The sequence below is a fragment of the Sus scrofa genome, chromosome 3, assembly GCF_000003025.6.
Source record: "Sus scrofa isolate TJ Tabasco breed Duroc chromosome 3, Sscrofa11.1, whole genome shotgun sequence".
In the NCBI taxonomy this organism is placed as follows: domain Eukaryota; kingdom Metazoa; phylum Chordata; class Mammalia; order Artiodactyla; family Suidae; genus Sus; species Sus scrofa.
This window is the reverse complement of record NC_010445.4, coordinates 106,059,997-106,081,516: the sequence shown is the minus strand read 5'-3', so window position 1 is coordinate 106,081,516 and position 21,520 is coordinate 106,059,997. Positions and strand designations below refer to the sequence as shown.

The window sequence follows — 21,520 nt, the reverse complement described above, 5'->3', positions numbered from 1 at the left end:
AGCATTTCTAGTGACTAGAATCATGTTAGTGAGGGAAAAAGTTTTGTGTAACATTAGATACCCTGTGAGGAATGTATTTTTAATGTTAGGTCAACCTAAATCGGTCCTAGAACCAACCCTCCATGGATACCAAGAGACAACGGCATTGAGGGTCAGCAACCCTAACCCGCACACTGTTCAAGGGTCAAGTCTATATAGAAATTATTTCAGATGCTCTTCCTCAGCACAAATTTAACTACATTCCAGCTGGATGTGCTGAAGAGAGAGAAATTTCTACCTCAACCCCTCTTGAATTCTTGTGGCTGGACTAATAATAAAACTGACATGAGACAGATTAACTGGAGAAAAATAAATTTTAATTTGTGCACACTTAAGTCTCACAGAAATGAAACCTAGCCAAAGCAGGCAGCTTTTATATTTTTTAGACAAAAGGAAAAAAAAATTTGTGAGGAAGAGGACAAAGTTTTGGCTTTGGGCACTTTATTTGCAAAATATCTATATCAGAGTTTGGGTTTGAGATAGTTGATCATTGTACAACTATAAATGTAATAAAATTCATTGAGTGATAATAATAATAAAAAAAAGTAACAAAGTTTGTTTATACCAGCTTCTCGACCCAAATTCCCTACCTCTGGCAGTAAGGGTGTATGTTCTTCTGTCTCCAGATGCCAGGAGTGCATCTTTCACATGAGACTTAATTCTTGCTTTCAGTGAGACAGGAAGGAGGGCCAGTGTCCCTCTAGCATTGGCTATGTCTTAAGTAACTTTAATTCAAGATAATCAATATGCCATTGTGACATATGTTTGTGTGGCCCACCTTGAGTCCCAACAGATACTAGCTCAGTTTAAATCTAGATAGAGAGCAAGAAATGAAAATGATAGTGGCAAGCATACCTTTGATAATTTTCATAGAGAATGTTGACATCCTGTTCTAGTTCTGACAGAGGAAGAAACAAAGCACTAACAAAAGGTGCTGTCTGAGTATCCTTTTAAGAGACAATATTTTGATTTCATGTTAAACATTCCCTAAAATTTTTATTTTTCCAAGAAATTCCCACATTCCCTACTCCAGTAAGTCATCTTTTCTACAAATAAAGATTAAGAATGTATACAGATTCAACACTCTATACAACGTACCTTTATTTTAAAATAACAAAACTAACTGGTGGTTTGCAATATCCTCTTTCTGGAAAACTTAATAAATGTCAAAGAACAGAAACTAAAAGACAATTCTCTTATGGGTTTATAATGTGAAAAAAATTTTTAGTTTGAAGCAGGAAAAAACATGTAAATTTTAGAGCCACGGTGGAGAGATGTTTCATGTTTTCTTATATGCTCATATACGAAAATTAACCTATTACCCACAAAAATAAGTCAAAATTGTTTGTCAAAAGAAAAACATATTAAGTATATTGTAGAGTCTGAGGCTAGAAAACAGATTAAAGCAAATACTAAGGTATGTGTTAATACATTCTAAGATATCATTTTTAGATAGGAATCCTTAACAATTTTACTTCTAATATGAAACTTATACATAGTAATAAGCAAAAAAAAAGAGAACACAAAACTTTCAAGGCAGAACTTAAAATCTTTCATAAAAAATAAAAGTATATTATCTTTTAAGTTTGAACATTTTAGGATGGTAAATGCTAGTTGAAAAATCTAATGAACAGCTAAAAATAACAAAATGATTGAGGCTTTTAAAAACGATTTCAACTATCAAAAGAATGTGCTTATCTCAACAGCAAATGGAGTATTTTTTTTAACGTAATGATTTTTATTTTTTTCCATTATAGCTGGTTTAGCAAATGGAATATTTTTAACGATAAGTCATAAGTTGATTCCTTACTCTAAAAAGCCCAATTCAGCAGGAAAAGGAAGTACGATTTTTTGCAAACATATATATTTTGTTGTGGTCGTCGTTGTTGATCTTTTTAGGGCTGCACCTGCAGCATATGGAGGTTCCCAGGCTAGGGGCCAAATTGGAACTGTAGCTGCTGGCCTATGCCACAGCAACATGGGATCCGAGTCACGTCTGCACTTACACCATAGCTCATGGCAACACTGGATCCTTAACCTACTGAGCAAATCCAGAGATTGAACCTGCGTCCTCATGGATGCTAGTCAGATTCACTTCACTGAGCCACGACAGGAACTCCACAAACAATATTTGTATTTTCAATGAACTTCCTTTAAAAAAAAAATGTCTCTCACTCTTAAGAGAAACAAACAAAAACACCTAAAAGTTCAGGCCTATTAATGGATCTTTGCCTAACACACTGTGTAGCAACAGCTACACCTAGTGGCCAGAGACGAGTTCCGAAATTGTCCAGCTATAACACTGTAGTAAAAAAGGTAAATCCAGATAAAGCTATTTTTCAATTTACTTAAGGTTTTAGGGTAAGGATTCTCACTCATCAAAAATTATGTTTCAAGGCAACACTTCAGAATCTTTGGGATACAAAGGCCTTAGTTCATAAGCTTGAAATAAGCATTCAGAATAATTCAGTTTAAAAAAGTGGCTAAAATAAAACTCCAACCAAAGAGAGAACATACACTTTTATTGCTCACCTTTCACACAAAGCACACCTCCAGCCATTTTCTTTCACAGCTTGACAATATTTACGTGTACAAAAACCCAGCAACAAGTGTCATGTAGATTTCAGTAAAGAAGAGTGTCAAACATCAACTCAGCCAGGCTTTTGTTCTGCAGCAATAATAAAGGGCCTCCTGCTCTAAGCAAAATCTGTCCTCTTAACTTGGTAGTGCATTTCTTCCATTACAAAAAGTCTCCTGCCCAAAGCAAATTAACTTGTATTTGCTGAGCCAGTGGTATTAACTCGTGCATAAAACAAATTTCGGATTGCTGTTTCTTCTAGCAGATTTCAAGTAAAAATAAGGTGAAGGAGGAACTTGTTTTGAATGGATGCAGGTCAGTTTGAATTGCTCTACTTAAACTAAATGCCTACATGTACTATAGGTTCACAACTTAGTTTGCTCTTATAATCTTGACGGATTTTAGCCGTGTTCAAGGTTTTCAGAGTTGAGCATATGGTACAGTATTCCACTGAAAGGATAAGGCTACTGACTGTGCTGTCTGCAGAAGAGCTCATTTAATAGGAACTGATCTAAAAGTTCTATTATGAAGCAAATGTTGCATAACCTCTTTGAATAAAAAGCCAATCAGGGCAGAACTGTGCTTGGAAAATAGGCATTAGAATACTTTAAGGAAAACACATATAAATGGATTGTTAATAATGAGGACGGTTTCCTAGTTGTTAATCTAAAAAAATCTAGGAGAATCCTCATTTTTTAAAATCGCATATTGAAAACCATGAAAACTACTTATTCAAGTAATTGCTTCACAAAAGTATGCATGTTCTGGCTGTGGAATTAGTCTACTGGTCAATTAAAGGCAATTATAATTACCTGTTAAGAAATTCTTCATACAAAGGAGAGTACTGTATGTATTTCTCAAATAAACAAGCATTATGTAAGTCCATTAAGGGGAAAAAAAAAAAAAAAAAAAAGAACAGTATTGAATGAAGACCTACAAATGCTTATGCCAAGCAGGAATCTGCCTGCCACCTCTGGTGTCACATTAATTCAAAATCCATGCTGGATTCAGGATTCTGAAACTAAGTTTCTATTACTTGAGCTCTAGCAAAATGTAAGGTGTGTAGCCTCAACTAGTATAATGTCTTCCCTGTCCAAATCCAGAATGATTATACTGGTAACCTCCATGCTGGAAGTGCTGTTCAAACTGTCCCCCTTGGTGATAATTCTGGCTCCCTCTTCCTCCCCAACCTCCTCCCTGGCCTGCACCACGTCCACCTCGGCCTCCACGACCACCTCTCCCTCCTCGACCACTGCCTCGATCACCACCATGGTGCCCACTGTCCTGGTATCTATTGTCCTGCTGATATCCACCACCCTGGTATCCACTTCCCGTATATGTCGATGTTTGGAAGCCACCATAACCACCGCCTTGATAGCCACCACTGTGGCCACCATGATAGCCACCTGGCTGGAAACCCGAATCTCGGTAACCACCATCTTGGTAGCCACCTCCTCCTCCACTCCCTCCATCTGTCCAGCCTCCTTGATGCTTATTTCCTCTTCCTCCCCCTCGGCCACCATGGTCGTAGCCACCGCCACCACGTCCACCTCTCCCTCCTCCTTGTTCATGACCTCCTCGTCCTCCATACGAGGAATGTTCGTAACCACCTCTCCCTCCTCCTCGGCCTCCTGCTTGCTGCTGGGGGCCATCTTGCCTTTTCTGCCATGGTGGCATCTCTGGGGGTGGAGGTTCAATTTCGTTGGGTCTACCTCCTCTGTCAGGAACCCTGCCCATCAATACCTATGGGACAAGAAAAGGTATGTTAAATTATTTTATAAACAGAAATAAATGTGTATGAAAGAAAATAAAAGGTATTCTCATCACCTTGTTGATGGCACAGGCAGTCTTTTCTCTTATAGAGCCACTGCTTGTCCTTAAAATCTTTGACAAGTCTTGTCTTGCGGCCAAAAGATGGGCAACAGCAATAGTACTTTTAGGAGATAAGACTGAGCGTTTTGGCTGGTAAACCTTTGCTAATTTTTCAGTCTGACTCTGTTGAAAGGAAGTGTTCAAAGACAAATGTCAATTTTCAAGATGAAACAGAAACATTGATATTAAATGAGTTAAAGATTTCCAAAATATCTAATAATATTTACTAGACTCCAGATAAGAGAGAAAGTTTACATACTCACCATTGCTCCTATCTAGTGAAGAACAATCTTAAGAGTACGGCTGTCAGACTTGCAGATACAGCAAGGAATGACGGGGCAGGGAGGGGGAATACAGGGATAGAGGGGTTTCCCTTTAAGGACTGTGGGGCTAAAAAGGTTCCCCTTGCCATGTGGTCTCAGAACAAACATCTTAATTTTATCTATTTATATGAATGGAAACCCATTTCAACAATTCTGCTTTTTAAAATTTTCCCATCTGCTTACTATGATTTAAAAATGTTACCTGTGACTAATATGAACTAATTATGGATACACATTTCTTGTAGAAGTGATCCCCCATATAATACTTTCCTTTATTATAAATAAAATATACAGAAAAGTCTAATTAAACATTTAGTAGAAGTACATTTAATGCACTTGTAACCTAAGACCACAAAAGATTAATGAACAAAGGATTTAAAGAGGAAGTTCACACAAGAGAAAATAAAGTTCTAACAAATACAAAACATGTTCTCCAGACAAGGATAAATAAAATGTAAATCAAAGTAACCTAAATTTGGGGAAGCAACAATAATTTCTTTTTAAATTCTGGAAGAAACAGCTACAACTAAGTACACAGGAAAATAGCACAAGGACAAAAAAAGTTGCTTAGTCTGTCAGTTATAGGCAGGTACTCAAATATTGATGGTAAATGTTTATATTACGTGAAAAGAGATGTAAAAAGGTATGTTTACTATAATTATACATGTGGACAAAGTATGGAACATAATACTAAAAAAGAAAATAGCCATTGTGGTTAAGACAATGAGATGGCCATTAACTTTTTTTTTTTTTTTTTGCCACACCTGTGGCATGCAGAAGTTCCTGGGCCAGCAATTAAACCCACGCTGTAGCAGTGACAACGCTAGACCCTTAACTGCTGGGTCACTAGAGAACCCCAGTGACATTTTTTTCTTTTTTTGGCCACAGCATGTGGAAGTTCCCCTGGCCAGAGACTGAACCCACACTGTAGTGACAATGCTGATACTTAACATTTTGCACAAGAGAACTGCAACTTTTTATTTTTAAAATTTTTCTTTAGTAATTAAAAGACTAAAGAGACTGATATTCCATAGCTTATCTAGGGAATATTTCTTCAAAGTCTTATATTTCTTTTTCTTGTAGTCACTACTGTACCTATAGTAAGTTTCAATCAATGTTTGGTGAATAGAAACAAACTCATTTGAGAAAATAGTTTTATATATGTTTCAAATAAAACTGATTTAAAATGCAACTTAAAAGTGTTATAAATACATAAATTTAATTACATGAAACAAAAGTTCACGTTGTACATATCAAAAAAATTTATAGGGTGTTCCTGTTGTGGCTCAGTGGTAATGAACCCAACTAGTACCTATGAGGATGTAGATTTAATCCCTGGCCTCGCTCAGTGGGTTAGGGATCCGGTGTTGCCATGAGCTCTGGTGTATATAGGTCACAGACGTGGCTCGGATCCCGAGTTGCTGTGGCTGTGGTGTAGGCCAGTACCTGCAGCTCTGATTCAACCCCTATTCTGGGAACTTCCTTATGTCCCAGGTAGGGCCCTAAAAAAAGTGATTTGAAACAAAGTTTTAAAGTAACATATCACTACATAAATTTCACTAAATGAAACAAAAAAATACATTTGTACAAGTTAACTTTTATAGCCCTTCCTTCTCATCTCTAATATATTTATGTATTTTGTAGATTCATTGTTTATTATAGTTCCAAAGGAACTTAAAAATTACCTAGATGAACATGGCAATTTTGAAGATGTCAAAAATGAGGAGAGTAAACCTAAGCTCAGACACAGTGCATTAGGACCCTAGAAGTAAAGTCCATTAACTGCAGTGTCAAAACCAGAACCACAGTGTTAATGTCTGGAGTCACTGCACATCCATCAATCACTACATGCTCTTCTAGCTGAGAGCTGCAGGTTTTTGTTTTGAAGTATATGTACTATATAAGAGTGAAATGATCGTTTTTATCAAAGATAATTTAAGAAAGGACTGGTATTTCCTCAACAGTAGTCCCAAAGGAGAACAATTTATTTCCTGTGTGACTATTGACTCACTGTGAGATCTTAGTCAAAACCTTCCATTTACTTAGGTCTCCATTTTTTCAGCTGCAAAATGAAGCAAGTTAAGATGATCTCTCAGACTTCTTTCAACACTAAAATAGTGTAACACAATAAATACCTACCCCATCAATTTAGCAGCTAAATAGGACTGTGCCATGGTTTAAAGATTTTACGTGAAACTAACATACCACGAAGATAATTGGAGAACTAAATAAAAACAGTTTCTCAACTCAGAGAAATCTACTTTCAAAAATGAATGCACTGGAGTTCCCTTCATGGCTCAGTGGTTAACGAACCCAACTAGGATCCATGAGGATGCCATTTAGATCCCTGGCCTGGCACTGCTGTGAGCTATGGTGTAGGCTGCAGACTCGGCTTGGATTTGCATTGCTGTGGCTGTGGTATAGGTTGGAAGCTGTAGCAACGATGATTCGACCCCTAGCCTGGGAACCTCCACATGCAACCCTAAAAAGCAAAAAAAACCCCAAACCAAAACAAAACAAAAAAAACACTAGTAAGGGAACATCCAATAATACTAACATATTTGGACCAATCTCCACAAAATTCAAGAATGGGTTCAATTTCAGGAATATAAGGTCAAATTAATCAACTGTGCCAATTAATTACCACCTACTGATAATATAGTAGATATTTAACAAGTATCTGTTGAATGACCAAGATCTTTACTTGGATTAGCTCGTGTAAGTTGAAATAAAGTTTTACCAGATTCTCCAATTCTCTATAAAAGGATCACAATGTCCGGTCCTCCTAAATCCAGTTTTCCTTATATTTAGTTAACGTATTTTATTAGCAAATTATATTGTTAGCTTAAAGTATAGTAAACAAATGGTTTCAAAATAATTTTTAGTAATTTTCATATACTATTTCCTTTTCTCTCACAAATGCGTACTGCCAGTAGGGTTTACAACATATAGATTTGTTGAAAAACATTAAGAAATTGAAAAATAAATGCTTTCATTTTTGCTGAATGGCTGAAGTAACTGCTACTCAGTAACTCACTAAAGAAAAATTAATTTGTGTATCTCCTATGTATTTCTCTTAGAGTCTCCAGTGTACCTAAACTGTGCTAGGAAAGTTTAAGGGTCATGTCTATAAACACTTCACTCTTTTAAATGATTTAATGTGTACCTTAGCTCTGTCAGACCAGCCAAAAGACTGGACAGTGACATCCAAACGTTTTATTAGCAGCTTTCTCCGAACTTCATATTCATTGGCTATGGCTTGGTTAATTGCTTCTATCTTTTCCTGAAACAAAATTAAAAAGACCAGTTACACTTTAAATCTGCTTGACCCTCTATTGCAAAAGGGCAGAAACAGAATGGTATCTGTTTCATTCATAAGTGAATCCCCAGCACTCAGCACAAAATCAATCAGGTTATTTAATAAACAGGGTAATAAAAGTTATAAATTAATGAAATGATAGGCATAATAATGTCATCTCAAAATATAATAAAGCAGAGAGTTCCCATTGTGGCTCAGTGGAAACAAACCTGACTAGTATCCATGAGGATGCAGATTTGATCCCTGGCCTTGCTCAGTGGGTTAAGGATCTGGCATTGCCATGAGCTGTGGGATAGGTCACAGATGAGGCTCAGATCTGGCATTATGTGGCTGTGGTGTAGGCCAGCAGCTGCAGCTCTGATTCGACTTCTAGCCTGGGAACTTCCATATGCCACAGGTGTGACCCTAAAAAAACCCCTGTAATAAAGCATATGTAAAATATGAAATTCTCATTTAGCTTTCCCAGAGTTCACTGTGTGACGCTCAGCCCAGTGAAATTTTTGGCTTGAAGGCAACCCATTTGGCAATTAGAAACATGCATCATACTGAACTTTAATCTATTTTAATCAGCTGTGTGAAATATTTACAATTCATGAAATAAGTGCTTCTAATCTTACAGAATAAAATTATGTTGGATAAGTCTTAAGATTCACAACAATGATTATAAGGATGTCCACCTAGGAAACCACATATTAGAAAACGTAACTTCAAAAGCACAAACATAAATATCCTGAGACAGGAAGGTGGTTCCTTACAAAGTTTACTCAGGATGATTACTACTCACCCAGTGGGCCGGTCCCATTGGCTTCTTCAATAAAGGCTTTCCCACATGATTAGGTGGAACTTTTGCTAATGTTTCCTTTAACTGACACAAAAACATAAATGAATGAATAAACAAATCTAAAAACACATCCTCCTCATCTTCCCAATTCCCATCATATCCTGCCATCAAAAGAAGATTCCTGACAAAGGCAAAGGTGGAGGATGTTTGAAATGTACAAGACCCACACGATAAAGACACTCACTTGACCCACTCCTCACGTGCCTATGGAAGCATGAGTCCTTCACTGCACCTAGAATAGTGCCTGACAACAGAGGGCACTCAATGCGTATTTGCTGAATGAATGAATGAACACACAGAAAAATATGGACTGTGGATACACTGCTGCTCCCCTGTAGAGTTCAGCCAAATTTGTGCACCATGGCGTCCATCCACCCCACAATGCAAATGTACCAATTCTTAAGAGTCCAGCAGATATGCATGTAGAGGATAACTTTGCTATAACAAATTTCATTCTCTCCTGTTCATTAATTTTTTATTAACATTTCTTTCCTAATCAACTATGTAAAAAATCTTTTAACTGTTGATTAACGTGGTATAAAAGTAATTCTGACTTATTTTCACATCATAGATAACATTAGCAGTCAACATATCTAGTTTGCCAACTGAAACATATAAGACTTGAAGTGACTGGATTAAAATCCCAAACATTAATATCCTTTTATGTCCAGTCAATGGGGAGAATAGAATGTTGGTAACATTTAATGATAAAGACCTTAAATTTAATTGCATCAAAGTAAGTTTTAATAGGACTTAAGTCCTAATTCTTTTTACATTATATCTAGTTTATTTCAGTTTATAAATCAAACTGTAAAGTCTCCTTTTTTGGAAAAGAAACATGCTAACATGCTAAAAAAAAAAAAAAAAAAAAAAAAAAAAAGGAAAATACCAATTTCTTTTGAAGGTATCTAGGATTTAAAACCCAAAACTCATTAGTAACAATCACTTAATAATATGCACATTAGGTTCCCATTAAGAGAAATTAACTTGCTTCATTTCAAACAACTGTAGGACTATGCCTTTAATACACTACAATCTGGTACTAAAGGTCTTACTTTTTTTTCAATCCCGCTGAAGAATTGGAACATAGTTATATTGGCTGGAGGTTTGGACATTCCTAGAGCAATACATATGCCTTTCAACTCTTGAAAGACCTCACTACCGCCTCCTTCTTGAGCTTTTTTTGGAGGAGTATTCACACAGAGCATTCTGGCAGCTTCTAGTTCTGAGATGAGGTATGCTGAAGTAAACAAAATAAGATTTCAAAATGAGATACAGCTATAATTAATAGTCATAAGTCTGGAGTCACAACTCTATAGACCTAATGATATGTAACTTTTAAAGCTGCAAGAATGGATTAGAAACAAGAAAGGAATACCATTTTTATCTGCAAATGACATAACATATAAACTGATTCTGTAATTCAGTATTTCACCAATATATGTTTAAAGCTTGATTTAAAAGCAAGCAATTCTTCTTTGAAACCAAAGGATCAAGGTAGATTACATCTAAAAATCTGGATTCTTGTATTTCACTATTAAGGAGCTTCCAGAACAGGGGTTGGCATCTGTTAATGAATTTACAAAAGGTGGCAGGTGGCTAATTTTTAGCAACAGTTAAAAAGGTTGTCATTTTTCTTTTTTTACGTCTCACAACTGATATGCACCAGTGATATAACTATCCTGCCTCTTACCTTCCAATACTGAGGTTATCTGTTTAAGATTGGAGTGAAATAACAACATTTTTAAGTAGTCAAAGCTTCAGGTACAAGAGAAGATGGAAGACACTAAATTCATATTCCTTTTTAATGGTATCCAGTAGCCTAAGGTCACCCTCTGCCTGTTCATGAAAACCCTCTTCCACCTATATTCTTTTCAGTATTCCCCTTTCTCCTACTTTCCTCATTCTCACACCCTCCCCCTTCCCTGGAAAAATTAAAAACCGCCAAACTTTGTAATCATTTCTTGGCAGAGTCCTTTGGTATCAATATCATTCCCTTGTGTGCTGATTTCAGCCAGGTATGATGAGGGCTGAAATCTGTTTCAGGTAATTCAGTTGAAGGTATAAACATTAAATCTTATTCGCTTGACCTTCCCAAGGACATTTAAATTTTTATAAAAGATGTTTAATAATCATTTGGATCTCAGGATTTCAGGGTATGTGACAAAGTGAGAACTTTCTGACAATATTAGGAAGATAGTTTTGGAAAAAGACATTTTCTGGGCTCTTAAGTCCTATTATAAGTATAAAAGAATAATCAGCTTGAATATCTCATTTCCTACACCCAAGGTGTAATGTGAGAAGTACAGGGGTCATAATTCTGGCAGATCATTTCTGAAAAGCTGCCAACTCCTGTTCTAGAATAAACACAGCTAAGTTTCTGGAAAGGTCATTCTAAATGGATTTGATAAAATCTTAATGTGTTCCATATTGCAAACCATATGAGTTAAAAGATCAAAAGAGCAAAACCCCACTGTCATGAAAATAATCAACTGTTTTTGCAAATATGGTTTTATTGGAACACTGCTACAGTCAGATTCATTTACATATGATGTAAATGGCTGTTTACATGCTACAGCAGCAGAGTTAAGTCAATATGACAAAGGCCTTATGGCCCACAAAGCTGAAAATATGTACTATCTGGCCCTTTAAGAAAAAGTTTGCCAACCCTTGTTCTAGAAAATCATATATGATTTAATAAATCAGTCTCTAAATTTGGGACAACATAGCTCAGGCATTCACAAAATTAGTTCACCAACACGATTACCATCAAAAAACATTCACTGTAGCTGATGTGTTCAAAGTACCAGCAAAGGCACTGGAGATATAATACACAACAAACAAAAACGATTATCTCTACTGACAATCTAGTTAGGAATAAAGAATACATGTATAAAACAATAACCGACTTCTTATACCTAAGGGAAATAACCTGACAACCAGAAAGGCCAATGCACAGCCAAAACAGTTCTTAACCTGACACTTAAAAGAGTTTTTCAGCCACTACAGACTATTAGAGAAGAGACTATTCTGTTTTATTAACAACTCTAAAGAGCTTGGTTTATTTCTTCCCACCTCAAGAACATCATGTTTTAAAAGATTCAAATCAGTAAGGTAAGGGTGCTGGAAGAAGTTAAGTAAAATTACAGCATCAAGATGTGACAACTAATACTTGGATAGATGAGAAATACTTATACAGAGTGAATAGAGAATGAGTACATGTACATAAATGGATACTAGCATGAGAGAGGATACAAACTGAGGGGAATATTTTAGAACGGGGAAACAGCAGAGCAAAGATAAAGAGGAGGAAGGGAGCAGTGGGTATGTATGCATGAAGAATTTCAAGAGCAGAGTAACCTTTAGTTCATTTAGTCATTTAGTTGAGAAGCAAATAGTTGTATATTCCTGAAGTGCTTAAAAATACAGTCTCTAATAACGACCCTGAAGCCAAAATAACAATATTCAGAGCAATCTGCTTAAGAAATATGAAAGAGGCAAAGGCATTTTATGAAAATGTAAATATATATATCCCAAGTGGTTTTTATGAGTATCAGCACTAAAAAGACCAAACTCTGAGCTCTTTGGAAGAATTTTCTATTCAGGGTCATTACTAAGCTTTCCACACAGCTTTTGTCTTCCTATGTAAGATAACATATTCTAAGTGCCAAATATCAGGTATTGGTAAGGATAAGCAGTGCTACAAAGAAAGATTCAGTGATAATACCATGGCTGAGCCAGTTACTAAAATTATACAATTTGAAGAATAATGAACACATGCGTAAGAACTGTAATGCAACAATATTAGCATCTAAAGCAATACCTAACATTGTGTACCTATCCCCTGCCCCTACACCCATCCAGTAACAATCATTTGACAAATGGGAAGTTAAGACGGTGATTTTGGAATACCTTAGTTCCCAAGTATAATGGCTGTGAACAAGATTTTTTTTTTTTTAACTGAACCTTCAAAATTGGAGTTGCATCATTTTTCAAAAGCCATAGTTCAATTGCAAAAAAGCAAACATTTAAAATATCCTCTGAACTGTGTTTGTCATAATAAGAAGTATAATATTCAACTACCCAAAGCTTAATCTAAATGTGTCTCAGAATGCTACAAAAATTCAGAGTTTAAGACTATTGGTCGTATTTATTGGAGAGTTTATATAAAGCAATTAAATCTGAGTCTACTTACTGTTTTTCAGGGTGAAGAGAGAAATATTTGTTAGTGTATTAAGAAGGAAAGAACTTCTCATAAAAATTTATTTCCTGGAATGATCACTAAGTATAGGAACAATCCAAATAATATTCCAGAAATGTCTACAATGTAATTTGACATATTTGCAAACAAAACCAAAATCCCCAATTACCTGGCCACAAAGCAATATCTCTAAGACAAAATAAATAATTACACGTACCATTTATTGCGCCTAATGAATGATTATTGTCCTCAAAGAAATTACTTAAAAAAAGAATCTTCATTGTTCCCCTGTATCTTCCCAGTTATTTTTAAAATGTGCTTCTAGTTTAGAACACTAAGGTGTGATAATCACACATTTGGACAACGCTCCAGTGCTACTGCTAGTCACCTTTGGTGAAGCACAGCAGGCTGAGCACCACACCCAATTTAAACAATAAAAGAGTAGCAATTAAAAAACAACACTGCTACCAGTGCACCAACCCATCATTAGCTTCTAAGTTAGGAATTTAACAGTTTTCTTTTAACCTGTTTATTAATCATGGAAAACATAAATAGAAAATAAGAGCTACATTCTAGTAGCCATGAACTTACTGAGCAAAAGGAGGCAGTTCTTCTGAACGAGAAGGCGCTTGGTCACATCCCCAGATGTCAGTGAAAGATATGGACAGTTCATCTCCCCTAGTAGGCCACTCACCTCAAGTTGGAATTCTTCAGCTTCACTTGGGCCTTTTAAGAATTAGAATAATCTTACTTAATAAAAATTACTGTTTTTTCCATTAGCATAATATTTATGCATAAATTGAAATTTTTAATAGGATTTTCCTAACACAAGTTCCTTTCTCTTCTAATTCACCCTTTCTCACACTACTGCCAATTTGCTTTCTTAAACAGTTTTCATTAAGTTATTGTCTTATTTGAAGATCTTTAATGGGTTCCTAATTTCTACCTCATCCAATCTAATTTGCTCTGGTTGGCTTTAAAGATTCTTCATTGGCTCTCTGCTTTGTCTTAGTATATTGTTAGGTAGTAGTTCCTACTACATGTATGCAGTAGTTACCTTCAACCTCCACAAACATTCCCTCTATTTGTGCAGGCTGGTCTCACTGTCCCAAGAACGGCCAGTCTTATTTCTATTTTTGTGCCTTCACTTCAGTTACTCCCTGTGATTGATAGGCCCTCTACTCTCTCCTCCTTTATCAAACACCACCTATCCATCAAAGCCAGTGGTCTTGCTCCTTGATGAAACCTTCCCTAAGGCCTGATTTTCTTTGTGAACCATAAAGTGAAGTATTTAAGTACTGTACTAATCTCCAGTTGCTACAGTTGTGCCTAAAATTCCCAGTTAGAGTACATGTAAAGATGGTGAACTGATCTGTATTTCTGTATTCCCAGAACATGTCAACGATAGCGTTCACGGAGTGAACCAAGGACGAGCAATGCCCTTTCTTCCTTCCTATTGGTGCTCTATCCAATATCACAGAGCTATAATACTTTACTAACAAACTTTCAGACAGTCACTTGATTTAAGTACATTTTCTCATCTGTAAAATGAGAATACATTATCAATGTTTTGCAAGCTGTGTTCTCTGAACTCCAGTTATGTTAGAGGCAGCTGGGGAGGAGAGAGTTGGGCTCAAAGTACTCCCTCTCAACTTTATCTAAAAAGCCACACTTTTACCTGTTTTATATTGACTCCTATAAGATAATTTTCACTTGAAAAAAGGGGATTCAAGTTATAAATAATTACCATCTACTACAGGTGGTGTTTTCAAATGCATCTACGATCTTAGAAATATTAGGTCAAGAGGTGGTGTTAAGAGCACTGGCTCCCAAACTTGACTGCTGGGCATTGAAGCCTGGCTGCATCACTTACTGGTTCTGTGACCTCAGGCAATGTACTCTGTGCTTCCTTGCTTAATGTATAAAAGAGTAATAAAAGCTGTCTGGTAGGGCTGCTCAGAGGTTTAAATGCGATAACACTTGTAAAGTACTTAGAACATGGTTAGTGCTCAATGTAAGTATAAGCTGCTGTTATTACTGTTACCTTATACTCTCCTTAACAATTAGATTATGGATGCAACTATGTATACACATTAAATATACCAAACATGCAAGAGTTAGCTTTTCTTTTTTAAATTAAAAAAAAGAAAAAAAGGAAAAAAAAAGGAGTTGCTGTCATGGCTCAGTAGTTAATAAATCCGACTAGGAACCATGAGGTTGCAGGTTTGATCCCTGGCCTCACTCAGTGGGTTAAGGATCCGTTGCTGCTGTGACCTGTGGTGTACGTTGCAGACATGGCTCAGATCCCTCGTTGCTGTGGCTCTGGTGTAGGCCGGTGGCTACAGCTCCAATTAGACCCCTAGCCTGGGAACCTCCATATGCCGTGGGTATGGCCCTAGAAAAGACAAAAAAAAAAAAAAAATGTTTTTAGGGCCACACATTTGGCATAATGAAGTTCCTGGGCTAGGGGTCAAACTGAAGCTGCAGCTGCCAGCCTACATCACAGTCACAGCAACACCAGATGAGCTGCATCTGTGACCTACCACAGCTCACAGCAATGACAGATCCTTAACCTACTGAGCAGGGCCAGGACACTAGCTGGGTTCATTATCGCTGAGCCACAACAGGAACTCTGAGTTAGCTTTTCAAAATGGGATTCTGTGGGGGGTAAAAAAAAAAAAATGGGACTATGTGTATAGTTCTCCATAAAGGGAGGTTAGCAGATGGGCATTTTTCGCTATTATGGGTTTACCTATGATAGGAGGGAACCAGGTGGTGGAGTATCAGGTTCCACGCTTTTGTCTCTTTCGTCGCATCAAAACTAGTGCTAAAGCAGTAACAAAATTGGCAAATATAAAACAGCTTTCAACAGCATAAACCTGACTGGATCTGGTTTGGTGCTGGATCTGGTTGTGGTGCATTTAGTGATACATTCCTAATGATACAGAAAGCTTCTTAATAAAGCATCCTTTCTTCCCATATATAACAGAATTATAAAGCATTTACTTTACATGCTATGTGTATTTCTGGGATTTGGTAGTCCTAAGAGAAAAATATCCCAATTTCTAGTTCTAGCCATCAATTTAAGATTTCACAAATTTCCAAGAATGTAAAGTTCATATATACTTATCTCTACTTTTTTATATCCCAGTAATAGGGTTTTTCCAACTTGCACAAATTTTTTTTTTTTTGGTCTTTTTTTGCCATTTCTTGGGCCGCTTCCACGGCATATGGAAGTTCCCAGGCTAGGGGTCTAATCAGAGCTGTAGCTGCCAGCCTACGCCAGAGCCACAGCAACGCAGGATCTGAGCCGAGTCTGCAACCTACACCACAGCTCACGGCAACATCGGATCGTTAACCCACTGAGCAAGGGCAGGGATCGAACCCGCAACCTCATGGTTCCTAGTCGGATTTGTTAACCACTGCCCCATGACGGGAACTCCTTGCACAAATTTTTAATAGCTGTATAACTACATTCTGATTTTTCAACTTTAGAATCGCCTTATCGCTAAAAACAATGGAGGAAAAAAACGAGTTGGTTTCTTTACATTTTTTTTTACATTTACAAAGAACTCGAAATTTCAGCTGCAGTACTGATAATGTTCACCTGACAGTACAAATTTTATTTTTATATTTAGCACCTAAAACTGAATGTTTACTTACTGTTGGTTGCTTGAACATTTTCCTCTAGTTTACAGAGCACTCTTAATTCAGACACCAACCAAGCACAGAGTTTGGTAAACTCAGGGGAACTGGCTCCAGCAGAGACTGCTTGAGACAGAGCGCCATCTTCTAACAATGGACCCTTGTAACTGGTGAGTAAGAAATTACACTTCAGAAGAATATAAAATCATATCTAATATATTACAGATACAATATGTTTACATTTTATTTTTATAATTAAGCAATGATTTAACACAGATAAGTTACAATGACCAATCTCTAAACTTGCAAATGTAAACTATTAGAAAAACAAGCTAATTCCTTCAAAATATGGGACTATTGAATAGAATCATATGTACTACTAAATTACGTCAACCTCTGTACATTTACTGAGAGCCCTTATTGTACAAAGGTTTACTTTCTTACTTTAACTGAATTAGCACTAAAATTAGATTTCTAAGTGATAACAAATTATACTATAGTTTACTATCTCAGAAATAAAACTTGGGTTATCTTTTCTAGAGGTTTTACCAGAAATTAATTTGATTAGGTTTTTAATGACTGTCTTTAAAAGCAAAAACTTCCCAATTATTCATTTGTTTTCCTTTTTCTATATTTAATGACATTAAGATGAGTAAGATATACTAGTAAATTAATATCAAGATTAATTTACTAACTGCTGGTGAGCTGATGTTTAGGTGAACTGGTGCAAATGAATCCTAATTCTTTGCAAGTGAATCAAAGGTCATTTTAAAAAATTATTAAACATTCAAACACTCAAAAGACAATAGTAACAATGAACCCCAATCTAGAATATGGCTAGAATTAAAGATTCTGCCATTCTCAAAGTAATTTTAAAACACATATTCATCTTTTATGAATGAAATCTTGATAAAAACGCTAATCATGATACATTCAATATACTTAAGATAACTTGATATTTAGAGGTATAGAGATGTTAGAGAAATGTAACATTCAACCCTCTTAAAATATAATTATATGTTTATATTTTTAATGGGACAGAAGAAATCTTACGCAAAAAGTGAGATTCTATATAGTCTGGCATCTAGATTCAAAACCACATATTGCTAGAAACTGGAATAAACAAACTAGGCCTACAAATGTCTCACTGTGTTACATACTTAAATTTTATTGATTTATCCCACAAGTAATTACTGAATTCTTACTGTGTACCAGGTGAGAAATAAATGGTCATTTATTTCTAATATTTCCCAGTAAATCCTTGAAAAGCACACATCAATCAATTAAGACTAATTTTTGATGGCTGAATGCCACCAAACTAACACGTTACGGGTTAAAATTTATAGTCAAGTTTTCAGAAAATCCCACGGTTTATCTTACAACCCATCCCAATTATTTATTTAATTAGTGTTATTACAGTTACAATGACTGTTCCAGTACCCAAGAGAAGAAAAACACAATTAACAAAGGGTAAGAGAACAATCATAGGAAGAAGTGGCATCCATCATCAGTTGTTGCAGATGGACTTCATTTAAGTAGGGTTTACCTTCATCCTCTCATGCTACTTCTCCTTCAACACTAAGTGTCACTTCTAGGAAGCTTAGGACTTGTTTCCTTTCCCAGTTTTCTTTCTTCCTGGCTCTCCTCAGTTCTCAAGGCATATTCTCACAGTGTGAACTTTTCTTCCACCTCACTTTGTACCCTTAAGTGTTCAGACCAACATTGCCAACAGACCCAAAGTGTTTACTGAATACTTCATGTGTGAAATTTAACAATTTAGTCTAAGAGGTTCACCAAAAAGACACCACTTTGCTGATTGTGACTTTTACTTAGGTTCTCATCAAAGAAATAAGCTGCCTAAAGTCTGACTTTATTCATGAAAATTCAGAGCAAGCTCCAAAGAAAAGAGCAATGGTAATTCATATTGACAGAAAAAGATAAGCACAACCACTGCCTTTCCTAAAAATGGGCAGACTTTGGGAACCCTTGTTCTTTTAATACTAAAGTAAGCTTTCCCCCAAAGGCTTCCATGGCATGGAAAAACCTAGAGGAAGGTTTTGATAAGAGACTTGTTACTTTTATAGTTTTCTAAATCCGTATTTTTTTTTTTTAAGCTGTACTGTGGGCAAATATTTAATTATACAATTTGTTTCTGGACAGCATTTAGCCCAAGAAATTCTAAGTTCTCAAGTTTTAAGAGAGTACACTGATCTGGGTGACCCAGTGAGATAAGCAGCCTTATTTCCAGCTTCCAGATACTGATGAATTATGGCTGGGTTAACTGTCAGGGGGAGACAAAAATGCACAACAAATACGCTGGGACTTGGTGGGTGAGGATGCCCCTAAGACTAAGAGCTAATGGCGGCTCAGTGAAGGTGTGTCAGAGTCAAGGGAAACAGCGAGTGGTTCCCATGAAGGTGGTGACAGGTTAGGTGTATAAGTGAGCTGGCTGGCAGAACGGATGCAGCGCAGACATGTGCCTTAGGGAAGCCTGGGTGCATGCAGACATGACTGGGCAAAGGAGATTTTCTGAGCGAAGTGGGGTGGGGTAGGAGCAGGGGCTCAAGACAGAAGCAGGAAGTTTGGAGGACAAGTAGGAAAACAGAGAATCAACTTTGGCAACCTCCAGAGTGAGGGGGTAGGGCAGAAGGATGGGGAGCACGGAGAGAAGCTGGGGAGGGGGGTGGCGTGAACCAGAGCCCAGACAATGACACGCATGACTGACAAACGCTGCGGGAAACTTGGCTGCACCGAGCACAGGGCAGGCCTAGGGGCGTCGCAGCCGGAGGGCCCCGACCCAGCAGAGCAGGCAGTGGACGTGGCATTGGGGTCCTGGAGGTATAGGGAGGCGACAGCCAGGAGCCACGGGGTGAGGCGTGGAGAGGCAGGTGTCGCTGACTGAGGTGGAGAAGGAGTTTTCGGGCCGGTGGGCGACAGTGTGGGGTTTGGGAGACCCGTGCCCTGGCAGTCTTACCCTAGATCTTCCAACGACTCCAAGATGTCAGACTCCAAGAGGTCACACTCCATGCTACTGTGGTATTCAAATTTCCGAGTCGTCAGGCTCCCCTCTTCGCCGGCAACGCGTACACTCGCGCATGCGCTGCTTCCCCGGAACTTCCAAATCGACAGCTGGCGCCTCAGTCCATGCACTGCGCATGTCCGGAGCGTGCGTAAGAAACTTGGTCCCGCCTGCCGGCCCGCCCCGGCCGCCTGAAAGATGGTCAGGCGACACTACACGCACATGCGTATTACTGAATAGTGAAGCCGACGGCCCCAAGAAGGGCAGGAGGACTGGCTGCGTGGCAGCTGGGCGTGGGGACCTGGCGAGGGCCGGGGGCGCTCTAATTTTTCCTAATTGGGTGTGCGCATGTGCGAAGCTTGGGGCGAGGCGGGCGGGGAAGGATCCTCGGGCGGGGGAGGGTGGGGGTCCATAGAGTTGGGTGGGCGTTTGCTGTGAAACTGACTGTCTGGATCCCAGTCGCCTGAGTGGGTGACCAGCCTTACCTGTGGGCCGTAGAGAGGGAGAAGTTCGTTCGCTCTAATTCCTTAGAACAGGGCTAGAGACGGGACAAGTGCCGAGAATGGCAGATAACATGCCGTCGGAGTTCCTGGTGGCTGCAGTAGCTGTATTTCGGAGTTAAGGAGTAAACTTTCCCTTGACACGGATGTATTCAGAAAGTTGATTCATTCCGTTCCTTTGCCGTTCTCTACCAGACTTCTTAAGCCCTTCCCAGACACTAAGAATCTTTATTTTAAAGGGGTGGGGGAGGGAGGTAAGAGGGGGGCCTTCGCTGTGTGTCAATATCAAATAGGATGGAATATATTTAAACCCACGCAGTTTAAAGGGTAAATAAACTTTTTGTTGTACCGTTATCGATTTGGCATTTTTTGGCATGGTGTGACACTCGCATCACGATGGGCTGTGGTTTCTTGGCAGTTACTGGTTGGGTATGTACTTAGAATTTATTGAAAAAAATGAGAAAAATTGTTTTCGAAGTGATGGCATATTTAGAAAATTACATTTAACTATAAATGGGCATAATTGTGCACTGTGTAGGCATTAAAGAGTTTTCACACTGCTATCAGTAAATTTTATTTTGTAGTTCTCAAATATTTTGGTATCTAATGGATAAATGCTCCTTATTCTTCATAGTACCTTTAAAATTCCTTATTTTGCACCATCTGGAATGAGGGAAGGAATTAACATTTATTATGTATCTACTGTGTGTTTGAATTGTATTATTTCCTTGATCGGTGTTATTTTATGCAATCATCATAAGGCTGTGTAAGTATTACTCCCATTTTGCAGGTGAGGACACTAAGGCTTAGTTGGCTTGTCTATCAAAAATGGTAAGACCTGGCTTTTGAAACTGAGATATCTCTAAATTCATATTTATTCTTATTTGACTAGTCAAATAAGGATTTATAAGCAGGATGTGAAAAAATAGGAAGATGTAGCTAGTTGGATAAACAAATCATGTATGCTTGTATATCCTGTATATAAATACCTTAAAATAAAAACAATAGTTATTCTTATAGGGTTATTGAAGGTGCTAAACAAAAAGTAATTGTGCAAAATCAAGTTGGGAAAAAAGTTTTCATTCTTGACTCACTTTTCAAGGTAAGTTCTAACACATACTATTAGTGAGTGAACAAGTAAAAACTCCCCTAAATTTATTATTATTCTCTATCTAATGCAAAT

General features: G+C 37.5%; 1 protein-coding gene across 1 annotated transcript; it reads right to left on the bottom strand.

The window, feature by feature from the left end:
- FAM98A (family with sequence similarity 98 member A) lies at window positions 340–19,950 on the bottom strand. Its single transcript, XM_003125249.5, has 8 exons — window positions 19,793–19,950; window positions 16,837–16,985; window positions 13,765–13,899; window positions 10,028–10,212; window positions 8,916–8,996; window positions 7,979–8,095; window positions 4,445–4,612; window positions 340–4,360 (listed from the first exon to the last, which is right to left on the bottom strand). Exons 1-8 carry the CDS (start codon window positions 19,843–19,845, stop codon window positions 3,686–3,688), a joined length of 1,563 nt encoding a protein of 520 aa, XP_003125297.1. The 5' UTR covers window positions 19,846–19,950; the 3' UTR covers window positions 340–3,685.